This window comes from Aphelocoma coerulescens, chromosome 4 (assembly GCF_041296385.1).
Source record: "Aphelocoma coerulescens isolate FSJ_1873_10779 chromosome 4, UR_Acoe_1.0, whole genome shotgun sequence".
NCBI lineage: Eukaryota > Metazoa > Chordata > Aves > Passeriformes > Corvidae > Aphelocoma > Aphelocoma coerulescens.
In genome coordinates, this window is record NC_091017.1 from 5,000,342 (window position 1) to 5,018,189 (window position 17,848).

The 17,848-nt window shown below is 39.6% G+C and overlaps 1 protein-coding gene and 1 long non-coding RNA gene across 2 annotated transcripts; one reads left to right on the forward strand and one right to left on the reverse strand.

Annotated features, from left to right (window-relative positions):
* Positions 1-216: 216 nt before the first annotated feature.
* On the forward strand, positions 217-6,062 carry LOC138109354 (uncharacterized). The gene is made up of 4 exons (XR_011150427.1): positions 217-891; positions 1,484-1,621; positions 1,978-2,072; positions 5,104-6,062. It is a non-coding gene; the product is annotated as an uncharacterized lncRNA (long non-coding RNA).
* Positions 930-17,526, reverse strand: BBS7 (Bardet-Biedl syndrome 7). The gene is made up of 19 exons (XM_069012590.1): positions 17,435-17,526; positions 17,205-17,270; positions 15,884-15,946; positions 14,865-15,040; positions 14,094-14,280; positions 13,278-13,350; positions 12,258-12,374; positions 11,293-11,423; positions 10,630-10,714; positions 9,100-9,202; positions 8,344-8,536; positions 7,206-7,280; positions 6,071-6,136; positions 5,032-5,171; positions 3,904-4,068; positions 3,718-3,827; positions 3,506-3,609; positions 1,929-2,052; positions 930-1,613 (listed from the first exon to the last, which is right to left on the reverse strand). The coding sequence occupies exons 1-19, from the start codon at positions 17,468-17,470 to the stop codon at positions 1,480-1,482; spliced, it is 2,148 nt and encodes a 715-aa protein (XP_068868691.1). The 5' UTR covers positions 17,471-17,526; the 3' UTR covers positions 930-1,479.
* Between the last annotated feature and the right edge of the window lie 322 nt (positions 17,527-17,848).

The following is a 17,848-nucleotide window of genomic DNA, read 5'->3' on the forward strand; positions in this document are numbered from 1 at the left end:
GCGTCACGGCCGCGCCGGATGGGGCGGGCGCGGCACGGACGGGCGGACAGAGGGACGGACAGACAGACACGGGCGGACACGGAGGGCGGGGAACTTACGGGGAGGGAAGGCGGCTGCCTGGGACACCAGGCCCCGCGCCCGCCCGAGGGAGGGAGGGAGGGAGAGAAGCGCCTCAGGCCTTCCCGCCGGGAAACGTGTGTGGGAAGCGTGCTGGAGCTTGCCCAGCCGGGCTCGTGAACGCGTCCCGGCAGGAGCGGCTGAGGGAGAGGGGGGAGTTAGTCGGGAGAAAAGCTGGCTCGGCGGGGAGACCTCATCACTCTCTACGGCTCTCTAAAACGAGGATGTAGTGAGGTGCCCGTAGTGAGGGGACAAGAGGAAATGGCCTCCAGCTGAGACTGGGGAGATTTAGATTATCAAGGAATCACAGACCACAAAGCTAATCTTGTTCCCACCATCCTGCCATGGGCAGGGACACCTTCCACTAGACCGGGTTGCTCGGAGCCCATCCAACCTGGCCTTTAACACTTCGAGGGATGGGGCATCCACAGCTTCTTCGGGCAACCTGTGCCAGGGCCTCACCACCCTCAGATTAGACAATCAGGAAAAAAATTGTCACTGTTAGGGTGGAAGAGGTTGCCCAGGGAAGTGGTGGAGTCACCATCCCGGGAGGTGTTTAAGAGGTGTCTGGATCTGGTGCTGGGGGATGTGGTTTAGGGGTTATGGTGATAATGACAAGTTGATGGTGGAACTTGATGCTCTCAAAGGTCTCTTCCAGCCTGGTGGATGGTTCTATGCCATTTCAGTGGAGTTAGTCTTTTTTCCTTGTGAACAGATCCCTGCCTCCACAAGCTGCTTCATCTCTTCTAATTTTAAATAAAACCGAGTGAGAAGGTAAGTGGAGTTTTGAAATGAAGCACAAGGACACTGGGGAAGCATGGAGGAAGTTTAATGCCATCCATCCCTAAACAAGAGTTTAAATGCAGCTGTCTTCAGTCTAAATTTTAGAGTTCTTCCTCCTCTCTTCATACACCAGCTACATCAAGTCTGGTGACATTCTCATACCATATTCTCAACACAACAGGCAAAACTAAGTTAGGTACAGCTTGAACACACAGACGTCTCCCAAATCCATCCAAGTCTCTGGAAACCGGTTTCTTCATCCATTCTTGCAGCTGGGGAACAGGCTACTCCATGTAGTCTTAAACAGTAGTGAAAACATTTTTGCCAAAAGGATATTTGGTATTTACATCTGATTGTTCTTGAGCTATTAACACTGTACATAAAACCTCTGCACACAGTTAACATACACAACAGTTTATATGAAGTTTACTACTATATCCAATATGGTAATAAATATGAATAAAACCTAAGAGCTGACAGTACAACAAAAGACTGAAAGTGTTTTTCTTAAAAAGTGTTTTGGACTTGATACTGAAATGCCTTGGTTAAAACCAGAAAAATTACTCTGCTTTTTCCTTGTCAGGCAGCATCAAAAAAAGCGATCAATCCATCTTGATCACAGCCATCCAGAATTTCCAGAAGGAGAGGAACTTTGGTTTTCACATTGGTGCCTTTAAATTTAAATTTATCTATGAAGAGATCTGTGATCATACCTGCAAAGGTAAAATTCCAAAAATTATAATTTGCCTTGTTTTCAGTAGGAGGTATCTACTTTTAGCTCATGATTATGTACCAACTATTCCAGTTGTTAGAAGACTTCTTTAACCTCATGTTTTAAACAATGGTTTAATTGTAAACAAATCCAAACCATTTAACTTTTATACATTTTTAAATGCCATCCTGAATTTGAACACTATCTTTAACCATGTCCATAAAGACAAGAATCATCTAAATATAAGCAGCTGTCTATTTCAGGCATGTCTCTGGACATTAAACCCCATTTAAATAAAGCTGAATTATCAACAAACCATAAAGTCTCTCAAGATGTGCAGGTTGTCTCTTGTATTCCTCCAGCAGCTGATCTGCCTCTTCCAAAATGCTGCGGTATTTTGGGAGCAGGAAGTCCACGTTCCCTTCATGAACTTGTAATTCCTCAAAGACAGTTTAAAATGGTAAGAACTAACAGCAGGTAAGTCTCATAAGAGCAGGTAAGTGAGAAGAAATTAAGCTTAGATATGTCAGAAGGAAGTACTTCAAAGGGAAGACAATCCCCTTTAAACTATAAGTGTTATTTTCAGAGTGCCTCATTTTCTAGTCTTCTAATGAAATGCCAGATGTCACTTGTCACTTCATAGACTGGATTCTCAAAATCCTGTGAATCCTGTGTATTACAGCTTTCAGCTCTGAGCCAGAACAGGATCACACTGTACAGACTCAAGCCCTTGACCATACTTAGTCTAAAAATGAAGGTAAATTCCTAAAAAAGTGTAGCACATGCTGAAGTCTGAAGTAAAAGTAAACTCTGAAAGTATCACTCAATTTGTGACAGCAAGAAGTTTTGAAGGCCTCTTCTAAAATGCCAGCAGACCAGTGTGGGATGGTCGATAGTAGAGATCTTTTTATCCTCCAGAGAAAGACACTTCTGTTCTAGACAAGAGGTAATTATGTTGTGCACTGCCAGTCTGCTGGGATAACAGCTTTCATCAATCATTAGATTATTTTACTCCTGATCAATAAGTCATCATCCAAAAACTGAGTGACAAAATAATTTGTTGAAGATTTGCTCTCTAAAAAAAGCCTAAAACAAGCAAAATGTACAACACCATTATTATTGCACAAACACAGTATGCATTAAGAATAAATTCTCTAATATTGTTTACATCCCTGGTTTGCCAAACCAAGCCAAGTAAAAACCTTTTAGTGATAATAAAGATTCACACCGTTCTCCTTAGTAGCCAGCTTTCCTACTATCTAAATAATTCTGACAAGTATTTGCTGACCCCAAAAGGACAAGAGAGAACTGGTTGTCCATTTATCACCTCCCCTCCCATTAAATAAAAAATACCAACTTGATGATGGTGAGTTTTTAACAGCAAAATCCTAGTTGTTGGCAAAGAAGTCCAAGAACTGAGGCAAGCTGCCTAACTGGTACCTCCCAAAGACTGCTGAAGAGGGTATTAAGCAAAAGATGGAAAAGCAGATGATTCAGAAATTATGAGAGAATGGTATGAAGTTCCAAAGCAAAGGAGTTGCATCTGGCCTGGATGATCTAAAAAACTATAAATGTTAGTGGAAAGAGACAGAAGGAGATGGAAAATAACAGCGGGCTAGAAGAGAACATTAGATGATAAAGCTGGCTGCCCTCCTGCTGTCCAATTTAAGCATCTTCAGTAATCCTACATGTTATTCATTAGTTATATAGCAAAAAAGAATTTTCCTTCAAGAAATCTGTCTCCTGGACACTTAAAACACATGCTTTAATTTCATTTAAGGGAACAGAAAGGGAACAGATCCCCACACGACACACACCTGACTCGAGCCATGGTTTAGTACCTGACAGCATAATCCCCCATAAAAATCAAACCCCAGGAGTCCAGATACTTACTCTCAAAGCATCTATTAAGTGAACCTTCTTGGCCAGCAGCTGCTGATACTCTAATTTAGGGTGGATAAGCTTTAATGTGTGCCTCACAGATTCTTCATTTACATCTAGCAGGGAGTAAAAAAGAATCCCAACAAGCAAATGAGTACTACGTACTCCATTTATGGGAATATCAAATGAACGGAAGGACAACAAAATAGAGACTAAATTTTTACCATACGATATCTTGAGATTAATTTTCCTTTTAGTAGCCTCTTTGGAAAGCACATCTTTGAGGATGGATATTGTAGAGATGTTGTCAGATTTAAAATATCCCTCACCTTTTCTATAAAGGAAGAAAAATTTTACATGAACAAACTTAAACAAATATGCATGCATTACGTTTAGTAATTGTATTTTACCTGTAGGTAGTTTCAAGCTGTGTTCCCAGGAAGGTGTTCTGAAAATAAAAGGTGATGCACTCTCCAGCAGGAGTCTTTTCAGGCACCTCAGGCAAGCAAAACACAACCCAGGAGTGAATTTCAGCAAAACTGAACTGGCCTTTGAGCATCAGTGTATTCATGGGCCTATGACATTGTGAAATTAAAAGAAGAAAAAAAGATAGTTAAGAAGGAGGGACACTGTCCATGTAAAAAGTTTAGTTCCACATGGTGGTTTCCTTTTAATCAGCAGCCTGTAAAAAGTCAGGTCTCTCCCTAAGTACAGATACATATTGCAGACTACAGCTGTTTTTCTGTACTGCAAGATGCAAAGCTACATGCGCATTCAAGTTTTACCTCCCACCAGGCATGTCAGATCTGGAAAAAAAAACCAAGTTGGAAGTTTTTGATGTCCTGTTGCAAGTTGTTAAACCTGAAATTTAGGACAAAGGTGAATAACTGACAACAGCAAATATGGCTAAGACAGATCCTCAAAAGCCTCCCGTGCTGTAAACCTCAGACATAGCATTTTTATCAAGAACAAGGCACAGTGGAGCTCATTTGCACACTGAAGCTGTTGGAATCATCCCTTCAGTCTTTCAGTTTTGGTTGGAACAAGCATATCCTTGGAGGCAATACGAGATGTTAGCTGAGGGTGGGCAAAAATACATTAGAAATTGTGTAAAATACTAAATTCGTATAACACTGAGATAAAGGTAAAAAAAGTCTCGGCTCAGTTCTGGGGCCAAATTAGCTGTGAGAAAAAAGTTAGAGGAAAAGGGTGGAGCACAGAGTGAGGCTGAAACTGAAAAGACACAGTTACCTCCACAGGAGAGTTTCCTTTCTACCACACCCTCAGCTCTACACATGGGGCCGGACTATAACCCAGGGCAGCAAAATGAAAAATAACCCTAAAACAAGAATAAAGAATGGCAAAGAACCTATTTAATCCGTAATTTCTATTAAGAAACCCACAAAATGGAACTACAGGCTCAAAAGTGTAGTTTAGGGCTTAGAAATTCCATACTGAAGTTTACAGAGCAAATGTTTCAGCTGGACTGAGTCATTTTTTCCAAGCGAAAAAAGGCATTGATTTTTCTTTGCAAATACCTGTCCTGGTCAATAGAATGAGTTCTCTGGTGAAGTGAAAGTGGCTTAATTTGATATTGATGAACTTGACAGGTTTTTGGTTGAATTCTGGGAGTTACATACGCCTGAAGTGTCCCGTACTGTCCTTCAATCGAGCGAACCTGCAGAGAAAAGAAGGACCCACAGAAAAGAAGAAGAAGGAAAATATCATTTTATCACTGTTTGGAAATTTGGTGAATATTCAAAGTATGTTAAAGAATTACTGTAGCACTTCAAGAATATTTAGAGTATTATATTTACTTGGTAGTGTCAATATAAATAAAGGAGATGAGTCTTAAAACAAGATGAAGCAGTGTCCAATGAAGTGCTGCTGGATTAGATGAATCAAATATTAATAAAATAACACCCACTAACTAATTTTATGATATTCTAAAATAAAAAGCTTCAAAATTGAGAGTTTTACATAAACATGTATCAGATTAGCAGGCTGCAGTAAAAAAGAGAAAACCTCATGCCTGTGTGCACATTGAGGATTTTCTAGTCAGGATTTCCTTCACTACTTCCCCTGCTGGTTGCCATAAAATGTGTGAATTTGGTGGATCCTTAAAAATAAACTCCAAAACACCAACATGCCTTTAGTGTAATAAGCATGGAATGACACGATTTTCTTCCTCTCCAAAATACAAATTGAGTCTATATTCCCCTGTTAGTTCCCAATGTAACTTCCTTCAAACACTTCAAAGGATACACAGTGCCAGAGCTTTCTCTCCCACACCTCTCTCTGCTTTAAGTTCCACACATTGCTTTCAGTATTCTCCTAATCTGTGATGTCCCCACTGCTTTCATCTTAGGGACACTCAAAAGGACCCCAGGCTCTCCTCTGACATATTTTTAGAAGCCTTTAGAAACCCTAAGACAAAAAAGGAACACAAGCCCCAGGTTAGAAGGTTCTCAGGAAAGAACCAGAAGTAAAGACTGGACTGATCCAGGTAGAGAACTCTCCATTCCAGAGCAGGAATAACCATTAATTTATTGTGGAAGATATTTTTGAGCATTTTACCTTAAGTTCAAGTCTTGTTGTATTTGCTTGGCATCTGTAAGTTGCAAGAAGAAAGTTGCTATTTGGCTGTAAACAGGAAAAAAAACCCAGACAAATAGGAAAATAATACAAAACAGGCCTGTGGATTCACAAAATTTCTACTGGTCTATTTTAACCGTAGACATGTTACAGTAAAGTTTTTGCTATGCATGTACAGCTATTTACAAGGGTTAAATACAAAAAAGCAATCCTTTGTTCCTCTGAATGTTCCAATTAGTTTTAATTATGGTAGAGTTTAAAAAAATTAAATCTCTCTATAAGGAGAATACAACTAAAGCCTCTTACACTCTTTAGTATCTCTATGAAGATTACATAGATACCTACTTTTCATCTGAAAAATGCATGTCAGCCTGCCCCACTCATCTGCAAAATTAGTTCAACATTCAAAAACTAAAGCAGGATCAGTAAGAAAATACACCAGAAAAAGTGCCAAATTAATCATCATAAATGGCAAGAAACTTAAAATAAAAAGCTGATTTCTGGGAGCTCCAGGGCAGAACAATGATGTGCAAATTCAGTTCTTAAAACTAAAATAAAGGACTGTTAGAAGGAAAAAGATTTTACAGAAGATTTTCATAAATTGTAAAGTAGTTTCTGGATTTTCCCCCCTGGCCCTCAGTGTCAATAGTAATTCCATAGCTATTCAGGTCTGTAGTTATTATATATTAAAAAAGCATGCAAACATTTGACTTCCCACACAGCAGAATTGTCACATTCTAAAGATGTTTTTTAGAAATTAACTAAGTAACACTCTTCACCTAAATTGCTTGGAAGTAAATGTACGTGATCCTATGATACACAGAGAAGAGAGCAATACTGAATGTGTCTCTCACAATCCTCCTCAGGAACAAAAAAAAAAGGAAGAGAGCAGATATTTTTGCACATACTTAGGTTTTCCTTACATCAGGATGTGCTACTAACTCCTAATTCTGCAGTATCTCTAATGAAGCTGAGCTCTCCACAATTACCAGATGAGTAGTTTAACTGAATGTTAAACTACTCATCTACTAAATGTCCTCCAAGTTCTACTTTTACTACACAGTACTCAGTGTTTTCACCATGTAATCTCTACAAACATCATCTCTGTTTCACTCACCTCAGAATCACAGCTGCTAAAACTAACAACGGCAGAATTTTTATCCACATCCAGCAAGTCTAGGGGGGCATCACTCTGCAGCACACAAGAGAAAGGAAAAATAAAGAGCTTACGTTTCTGAGTAGCTCCAAGTGCATTTATCCTCTATCTGTCATCAATGTTTTTAATAAGGGAGAGGCAAGAAGATTGCTTCATCTGAGAGGCAAAAGCCTAACAGACATGCAGTTTACTACTTAATCCTGGAGTAACATGATGATCTTTCTCTTATTCCCTTACAGAGTCCTGAACTCCTGGGGGGCTGGCTTACCACAACTTCAGTGTAAAATCTGTAACTATCTTTCAGACATGAAAGGTAGATTAAACAATTTCGTTATTCCCCATTTAGCTATGGAAACATCAGATATTATAGAGTGGCAAATTAGCTGTAGCTTAGCATTGCTCTGTAACATCCTTAATAAAAAAAGGATTTTTATTAAGAAGTGAAAAATAAAATCCTACAGCAGTTCTTTCCCATTTGTTGTAGCAAACTCGCCTCATAAATTCCTCCTTGTCACATTTTACTCCTCATGCATTTCCCAAAAGAAGGTAATTCAGTACTGCTACTCTTTCTGACAACCAAAGATGACATTAATTTCAGCTGATACAGTAGGAGGAATAATTAACCAAGGTTGCTGTGATGGGCCGGAATATTTCTCCCCAGCTGCACACAAATCAGATGCTGATCCACACTGAAAGTGCAAAGGTGGCCCATAAGACTCTGAAATTAATTTTCCACTACAGAGAGTACTTACCTGGCAAGTGAGAATGTGCACCTCATTTAATTGGTGTTTAAATAAGGACATGCAAAAGCAAACACAAAGTTACAAAGAAATCTTCTGTTACAGCAGGCACTGTGGTTTATTTTGGTAATGTAACATTGCTCTGCTCACTAAGAGTTTGTTGTATTTGTTGCCTAACAAGCATTTACAGCAGTTAGTTCAATACTGCACCATTCAACACTTCAGCTCCCGCTTGCAAAAATTCAGACTTTTAAAAAACCAAGTACTTAAGGTGCTATAACTTGGCTTTTTGAACTAGAAAGTGTCTGAGTGTTTTATTTATGCATCAAGAAAGCCAACAAGAACAAAGCCCCACTGACCTGCACCAGGACATTATCTATGGCTGTCTGCACCTCCAAGATGAGGCTGTAGCTGGCATCATCCTTGTTCAACGTGAACTTGTCATTCACACTGAATGCAGGTACTGAGGAAACTGCAGTGCTGGACTGAGAGGACTGCTGGTATTTCTCCCGTTCCTGAAGTACTTTTATTTGCAGTTGTTCCAATTCATTCCTAGAAAAGGGAAACCACTCTAACGTCTTTAGAAAAGGCAACTATAAAAGCTACCCTAGAAATTAGGTAGATTAAACTTGCAAGACAATCATGTTTATCTCCTGTCCTCAATTTTCCAGCCAGAAGTGACTGATGACTCCCCTTCCACATACTTAGCAGAGATAAAATATAAACTCTATCACATGGACATGTAGATTTTACATGCTCCTTGACTAAAAAGCTTTCCTGAGACACAGGAAAGGACAATCTTTCTCCTTCAAGAATACAATGCATTTTGAATAATATGATAGTGACTTCTTTCCTGCCATCATTTAGAAGCTATAGAGCAGCACAGAAGAAAGGAATCTTGCTGATACTGAGGCAGAAAGTATTAAGATACCATCATGTGAAGGCAAGATAGAAAAAGAAAAGGAGGCTGCTATTCATTTCTGCTTTGAAAAGGTTTGATTCTACTTCTAGGTATATTAATGACAAAGAAAATCCAGTGAGATAGGAAGGAGAGATGACATTTCAACTTTTAACATTTCAATTCTTCCATTTAAATTTCTTTCTAGTGGAATTACCTTAAGGATGAAATCTTGCTCTGCATTTCTTGACTTAATTTTAGTTCTTCCCCTGATCCACCTTCTCTATGGACAGGTTCTGTAGTCAGTCCTGTCAGCCAGCCTAAACCAATATATGAAGTTTATATTCCTTATAAGCTAAAAAGAAAAGTCTACACTCAGCTGTTGAATGCATGGAGGGATGTTTTTTCCACACACTGGGTAGAGAGAACTGAGCCTAATTTAATCCTTTTTTGTAGGATTAATCCTAGACTCTGAGCATCATTTTTTATGGGTTTCATTCTTAAACTGGAAAACATTAGTTATTCTTTTTCATTAAGTACTTTGAGCAATAAATCCCTCTACGACAGTTTTTAACTGAGCACTTTGATTTTTTCTCACCTCTCTTTTTCTGACAAAACCTTGAATTATTGGCAGTACTATAGCTGGAAACAAAACAAAAGCTGTGCAATGTGTTTATAGCAAACTGTATGCTGCTCAGTGAGCTTAGAGACTGAATGCTGCTGCTTGAAAAAAGTTATACTTTTGCTTACTAAATTACATTTATTTATAAAAGTAAATACTAGTTGTTTACATTCTGATACTTCAGGCATGATATGCAGACATGCCAAAATCAGTCTAGTGCACATCCTACCAGAATTCACCTTTGAAAGCTCACAGGGGAACACAGGCTTTCACTTTTTCCCTTTCTTCTATGATCCATGGATCTTTACAACGTTCCCACTAAAAGCCACAAAGGACTTAGGCTGCAACAGTACTGTGGCCAATCCCACCAAAACAATTCATATGAGGTCAGGTGTAAGAGTCTTTTGATCACCCAAAAATGTTTAAAAGAGCTACTTGGAACACCATTATTTCTCAGTAACTGACTGAGGATTGTATCTTGCCAAATGACATGATTTTCATTACAAGAAGTTTTAACAGGTTAAATTTTAGAACTGAAGGTAACTAAAGAGAGAGAATTAGCAATATTTTAGCTCCCAGCAGCTGACATATGCAGCATGTTTATCATGGCCTCTGTTACAATCAGGCTAATACCTCAAGTCTCACAGAGGAGCTGCTGAGATGCCACACGTGGGGGAGCTTTATTTTCTACTGAAAGCAAAATCAACCCCATTTAAAGCCCTGTGAAGCTGAAAAGGAACAAGATTTTGTAAAAGATATGAAAACAGAAGAAAAACATGCTTGTCTATCAACATTTTTAATATATATTAGAAAATCATAAATAAATCCTTCAGACATAACATACTCAGTATTTCATCACAGTGAGGCAGCAGTTTACACCAAAGTATAGCCAGTCACTGTGCTACACATGATGAATATCTTAAAACATAAAATCCCCATAGTTTAAGAAACATTTTCTTTAAGAGTAAATATTAAATCAGAAGAGATCTTTTCAACAAAACGTTGTTCTGGTTCCGATCAGAACACAAAATTTTAAGAGATGTGAGCTGCACTAACAACATAACCTGCTTCATTTTATCACCTCACCACACATGGCATTTATTGTGTCAGTGATATGAAGCTTACCTGAGTATGTTGCTGCTAAAATTTCATCATAGCCATCTTTTCCCACACAGCCACCCTGGATTGATGCAATGCTCTCTGATAAAGCCTTCAAATAAACACATTCAAGCAGAGGGAAATATCACTGCACTCATTTTAGAAGTTTTTAGAAGATTCTACTCCACATAACGAACACATTATGAAATTGAAAGCAAAACACTGATAGACAATGTTTTTCCAGCAGGAATTAGCACTCTGACTGAAATGAAATGATCACTCTGGATCCAATTACTATTTTAAGCAATTCATAACCAAAGTAATTATGCTCAGTGAAGTCTTGAAGCTTCCATTTATTAATCTGTAAATTACACACTGTACACAACACTCTCAATTTTTTCACTGAGAGAGCAGCTCTGTATTAGGTTACACCCAGCAGTCAACTGAGCCAAAATTTTAGCACACACTCTCTACATTATCTTGATTTTTGCTCAAATCAGCACTACTTCACTTTCTGGCTCTTACATTGTTGCTATACTGATTTCAAGTTCATATTGTCAATGTTTCAAACCTCTTAAATTAAAAACAAACCACATATTTTAGCAGTAATGATCATGAGAGTTTTTAAATACAGATTATTGTTTTTAATTAATGTCTTCTTCCAGCAGAGTATGAAAGATGTAGACTTACATAATCATGTCGAAGGACAGGATCATCAGCACTCTCAAAGTTATAGATCTCTATCATTCCATCATCTCGTCCAACGAGTAATTCCTTAACTCCATCTCCCAGAATGTCAAAACTATCAATACACAGAATACCTAACAAAGAAGAAAACAAAGCCATTTGCTTCATCTTTTTTAGTTTATGACACAATAATACACAGGTCATGCTCAGTTACATGGAAAGAGACTCCTGGCCAGCTTTTAAGGTGTTAATAATGAGATTTCTGGATGAGACCTCAAGAGAGCTGAAGTCCCTCCCCTGTACTTCAGGTTCAACGTTAACTTTTATGGCTCCATATTTCATAGAAAGACTACGGACATATGAGGAAGCATTTAAAGAAAATAATGTGGTGATAACTCTTATAATTAAATAAAAATATATTTATACATTCCATTCACGATCTTCTCTTTTACAAAGAAGTATGGGCTCACAGATGCTGCAGAAGCAGCACACCAAGGGTAAAACTGGGTAAGTTTTCATCAGTTAGACCTTACTGTGGAGACATTCCACCTTCAGCCAAAACCCCTTATTGTGACTCTTTAGAGCCCTTGAAACCATTGAACATCTGATAAATCTGGCAGGTAAATTTGCCAAATATGCACACTTAGAAAAATGATAAACATCTCAATCAATCATATTTGAATCAACACTGTTTTACAGACGCCACTTTAAAAATAGTGTAAAAACAAAAGTATGCTAAAATACTGGAAATAATACGAACACAAGACCCAAAGCAAGACAAACTGATTAAAAGTATTTGTCAGAAAATCAGAAGAGTGAAAGAGACCTTAGTCATAATAGTATCATATACTGACATAATCACAATATGCCTCCAAAGTTAGCTGTGAAGAAGATTTCCTGATTATCCTACTTGTAACAAATCCTCAGGTATGCTGGGTAACTAAAGAGGGAGAGATTGAGACACATACCTCCTCTCTTCTTTTCATTTCCAATTTCCCACTTTGGTATTGCCTTGGTACCAGTAATCTGGGTGAGACCCAGCTTCCCATCAGAAGTTCCATACACAATTTCTTCCCCAGAATCACCTAAACACAGAAACTGAACTTAGAATCGATAAAGTCATGTACACTGATTTTAAAATGTTGTGTAGTTACACTCTACAGCGAATGGGAAAAGAAAACACTAAATCAGTGATGTGCAACAGGCTTTGAACGAAAAAACAAATCCATGAAAGCTGCACCCATCCCAATCATTTCCTCATGGCTATCACTATTCTGTGTATGGCTGCACCCCTGCACTGAAGTTCTGCCTAAAAACCACTCAAAAGCCAATACTTTATATTTCAGCAAAGTTGGGCTATTCAATGGCCTTTACAGGAGAAAAACAGAGAAATCCTTTCAGAACACACACCCACTATTGAATGTTGTGCCAAAATTTCAGCAATTAAGAACTACTTTTCCAAATCAGCTCTGGATGTTTGTCACACAGTCTAAGTGAAACTAAATTAAGCACCAGATTAACACCCTAAAGCGATTGCTATGAGGTTAGAGCAGATTAGCAAGAAGGATAATCAAACTATTTTAAGTTTGAACCTTCCAGTCTTAGTTTATGCCAGCTCTACTCAATATTCTCAGCCACCCATGTATTCCAGTTATGGAAGGCCATGTGTAGGAGAAACACAAACCCAAAACCTGGACATGGCCCCCAAAAGTCCAACGTGTATTTACACAGTGAGACCCCTCAGATCTCACTGCTGTTGTAAGAGGCTTTCAACTGAACATGAATATAATTCAGAACTGTCTAAAAGAGTCATATCTATGTGTCTATATTTAATGCAATGTAGAAAAATTACTTCACATAGTTTCCTGCTGAATTTATAACATCAGCTTAAAAATCAAGACAAAATAATTAACAGAGACAAGCTATAAACCTTGAAAACGTACTAAAATAACATTATTTAATTATGTGTGTATTCAAAATCTTGTTACCCCCATTTCCATTGCTCAGAGCAAGAACAGTAGGTGGTCCAGGAACTTCTACTTCATAGAGCAAATCAGATCCCTGAAGACAAAGAGAACAATCTTGAATGAATTTGTTTAAAAAACCAAAAAAAACACAAGCAAAACAACAAAAAAGGAACAACCCCAAAACACCAGCCACAAACCAAACCAAAGCTTCACAATGACAAAATTATTATGGATCATACTAATAGGTAAGATTTACTTATTCAAACCCTTATGGGAGAACCACTTCTAAGCCAAAAACAGGGTGAAGTTTGTAGAAATAAAACATAGGACTCTTGAAACGTGTTGTTATCATTAAAAATGATCCAGGAACTCATCTGGCAATTTAATTTGTTAAACCACTTAGCATCACTCAGACTTGTCACAAGAGTAATTTATGAGAGCCAGAATTCCCAAAGTGATAAAGACTTAAGGAAATTAAATGTGTATGTGAGTACTTTTAGTTAGAAGGGACCAATTTGTCATCTGATGTAGGAACCCAGAGTGCAGAGAATACTTCTCTGCACTCTGGGTTCCCACAATCTACTTCCACCTATGAATTCCAAAGCCTGTTTATAGTGGTTTCATTAATCCTTATTTTTTGCAAGTTTATGATAATGATTTTCCTTTAAAAAAACAGAAGAAAAAGATAAGGGAATGCACCAGCAGCAACACTGCCAAGTAAGGCACAATACACTGATCCTTATGATGTTTAAGCCATGCTGATATACTGATTCCCTTAATAATGAGCCCAATTCCATAGCATCAATACATAAAACACAAAGAAGGAAGCATTTTAACCTGTAACACCCTGAGGACTCTGTCCTGACACGCAAGCACCGGTGTGATGCAGTTCACTTTGTCTACAGGGAGGCAGAGAACATCACTGATTTTATCTCCTGATAGGAAGTAGTGCTGGTCCTTGCAGTCACAGTAATGGTTATAGATGTAGCTTGCACAGAGGAAGAGATCTGCTCCTGAAATGTACCTGAGGAAAAGAAAACACTTTCCTGTAGCATTTGATGCAGCAACAGTCTTTTATGCTTTTATGCCTTACTATGCTTGCACCTCCAAGGTATTATGGGGCCCTGCAAGCTATTCCAGCTTTAAAAGCCCCTTATAAATATTAAAACTACATGGTTTCTGTAGCTCTCACATTTCTACTTTGTCTTCAGGTAAATTCCTAAGAATATCTTTATAGAAATTTCATTACTGTATTTTTTATTATATTAATTCTTCTCAAGCTGATTTGTCTATTGCAGCATCTTATAACTCAATCCAAAAAAGATTTTGCTCCAGGAGGTATGTGGAAAGGACACACTGTGGCAACAACCCCAGCTCTGCTCACTTGGATTTTGCACTGCTGCGAGTGCCTCCAGACCCTGCCCAGTTCCCCCTACACTTCCAAAATTTCTCCATGATACTCCAAATTCCTGCTACAGGTCGCAGCACAAGCTGAAGCTGGACTGGCACTTAGTGTCACCTACACAATATGCTTAAAATCATTTCACACAATCATAAACTAACAGTCTGCTACAGCTCTCAAAAAAAAATGCAAAATATCATACTTACATAGCTTTGATGCTTTCAGTAAGGTTAGTTTCAAATGAAAGAAACTGCTTCCCTCTTTTTGTGAAACCTCTGACTTCTGATCCTATAGCCACAAAAATTTTCTCTTGTGGTGTGTTAAGAGCTCCTCCCAGCTCCAGTCTTGAGATTTTTTGTCCTGGCAGCGTCTTGAACACTGGCTGTAAACAGAAAAGCAATTTTCATCATCACAATATCATATTTATGGTAATTTTTTAACATAAAGGATAAGAAATTTACTTTACAATTTCTGGCAAAACTAAGATGCAATGGGTTGTACACAGACAAAAATAATCTGTACATTTATCTTCAGAATCACAGTCCAGTCAAGCATTTTATAAGTAAAGAAATATTAAAAGCTTTAAAATATAATAAATTAAGACTTCATTACTTCAGTGTTATTTATTCCTCCATGGGAAAAATTCAGCACTACTGTCAGCTGTTTTGTTTGTGGTTCGTTTTGTATTTTAAAGAACAACACACACACTTCCCTCTCTCTTACACATTACATTCTTATTCCAGAAGTCTACACAGACTTATTTGTACTGCTACAGGATCCTTATGAACTAACAATGAACTTCCTGAAGGGGAAAAGAAAACCCATGAAAGAAAATAATATTTTTTTATTGAGCTGGGCATAAAAAGCAATCAGTTTGTCCAAATCCCTAAGGTGATTTAAATGAATCTCTGCAGCTGTTTGTCCTGTTACAGTAACTGTGTATGTGTACAGGCTTAAGCCCAACTTAACTGAAGTGCAAAAGATGTGGAAATTACTTTTTTCCTGATGATCCACATTAGTGTCTCACTCTGTAACTGTGGAGGACCCTGTGTATGACCAGGCACGAGATCAGAATGCCCTCACCACAGTTACGTATCAGTCCACAGCTCTACCCAGACACCTTCCACAGGTATCTTATTTGCCGTGTCGATAAAAAAGGGACTTTCAAAGTTCACTGGGAAGAATATTTCAAAAACAAATTTTTAAATGGAACATTTCCACTTACCACAGCTTCCCCCTTTTTTATGCCAAAGCATGTAACGACCCCATCCTGATCTCCAACAACCACCTTCAAAAGTATAATACATTGTTATTTTTTATTACACACACAACTGTGTTCTTAAATAATGCTTTTCCTGTATTCACAGAATCACAGAATGGTTTGGATTGGAAGAGACCTTAAAGATCACTCAGTTCCAACCCCCTGCCATGGGCAGGGACACCTTCCACTAGACCAGGTCGCTCAGAGCCTTGTCCAACCTGGCCTTGAACACTGCCATGGATGAGGCATCCACAACATCTCTGGGCAACCTGCGCCAGGGCCTCACCACCCTCACAGGGAGCAGTTTCTTCCTAATATCTAATCTAAACCTACTCTCTGTCAGCTTGAAACCATTGCCCCTTGTCCTGTCACTACACGATATTGTAAGTAGTCCCTCTATTATAAAATTATTTATATTTTTATATATTTAAGGACTCAAAACTCTAGACTACTTAATTACATATGGGACTGTAGTTCAGAAATCTGTATAAAGTGCTATAGATAGGATATTGAACAGCAGTTCAACTAAAGGCATTTACAATCTCTTTCCTGTTTCTACTTGTGAACACTGGCAACCATGAGGTGAAGGAGTATTTGGGAAGAGCTGTATTTTCATACTGAGACTTTATTACTGAAAGAAAAAAAATGCATTGTTATTTTTATTGAGTTTCCCTGACTAGGTTTCCTTAATTTGAACTTATATTAAGAAAAACTTAAAAAGAAATATTTCATAGAATCATCAAGGTTGGAAGCGACCTTTAAGAGCATCATGTCCAACCATCAAGTTGTCAATATTACTGTAACCCCTAAACCACATCACCCAGCACCACATCCAGACACCTCTTAAACACCTCCAGGGACGGTGAGTGACTCCACCACCTCCTTGGGAAGCCTATTCCGATGCTTGACCATCCTAACAGTAAAATATTTTTTCTAATATCTAGTCTGATTCTCCTGTTTCAGCTTCAGGCCATTTCCTCTAGTCCTAAAGTGTTAGTAAAACTAAAATAGAGAAATATGGAAGAACTCCCTTGTGGTTTCAGCAATGCTGTAAACTACAAAAATTCCTTCCTGGTTCTGAAAGCTTTCCAATCACAAATTCAGATTTATTTTTCTATTTTTTTCCAAAAAAAAGCTTTTCCAAAGGCCCAAAATAGGCTTGCACAGTCTTTCCCTATGACATCCTATAGCCAAGGAAACTCTGGAGATGATTAACGATAGGATGAGGCATAGGACAGGAGAGGCAGCGAAGCCTTGCGCGGGAGCCCGCGGCACCAGGCGGTACCTTCTGCGTGGCCTTCTTCCCGGAGGCGGGCAGCAGCCTCATCGTCTTCTGCGCCGTGACTCCCACCTGTGGAAGAGACGCTCCTGAGCAGGGCCCGGAGCACCGGGACGCGCCTCGGGCCGCTCGCAGGCCCCGCCGCGCCGCCGCCCCTCGGTCCCGGGCGGGCCGTGCCGCCTCGCCCCGCTGCCGGGGCGCTGTCGGGGGGGCTGCCGGGGCACTGCCGGGCCCACCTGCAGGTAATCCACGCGTGCCAGGCTCGGCTCCATCGCTCCCGCGGGACGCGCGTCCCTCCCGCGGGCACGGCGCGACCGCCGCCCGTCACCGCGGCAACCTCCCCGCGGAGCCGGCCTCCCATTGGCTGGGCTGGCGGCCGGGGGGCGGGACCGCGGGCAGGCGGGCGCCGCGATTGGCCGGAATGCGCCGGGGGCGGGGCGAGGGGCGGGCAGAGCCGGGAGCGCCCCGGAGCGGCAGCGGCGGCTCCGCCGGGAACGTCCCTGAGGGGGATCCCGGGCTCGGTGCCGAAGCACCGGGACGCATCCATACAGTAGGAATGCTTTAATTAACAACGAAGCCAAAAATAGCAGCCCTGCACGGAGTCTGAGTTAAAAAAAAAGAAAAATCCTTACTTTTCCCAGAGTAAATAC

Excerpts from the sequence above, each read along its gene's own strand:
- BBS7 (XM_069012590.1), bottom strand. The coding sequence starts at position 17,470 with ATGGAGCCGAGCCTGGCACGCGTGGATTACCTGCAG. Across the intron at positions 12,375-13,277 it reads TCTGAGCAATGGAAATGGGG|GTGATTCTGGGGAAGAAATT; the intron begins GTAACAAGATTT and ends TTCTGTGTTTAG. Across the intron at positions 1,614-1,928 it reads ACATCTTGAGAGACTTTATG|GTATGATCACAGATCTCTTC; the intron begins GTTTGTTGATAA and ends TTACCTTTGCAG.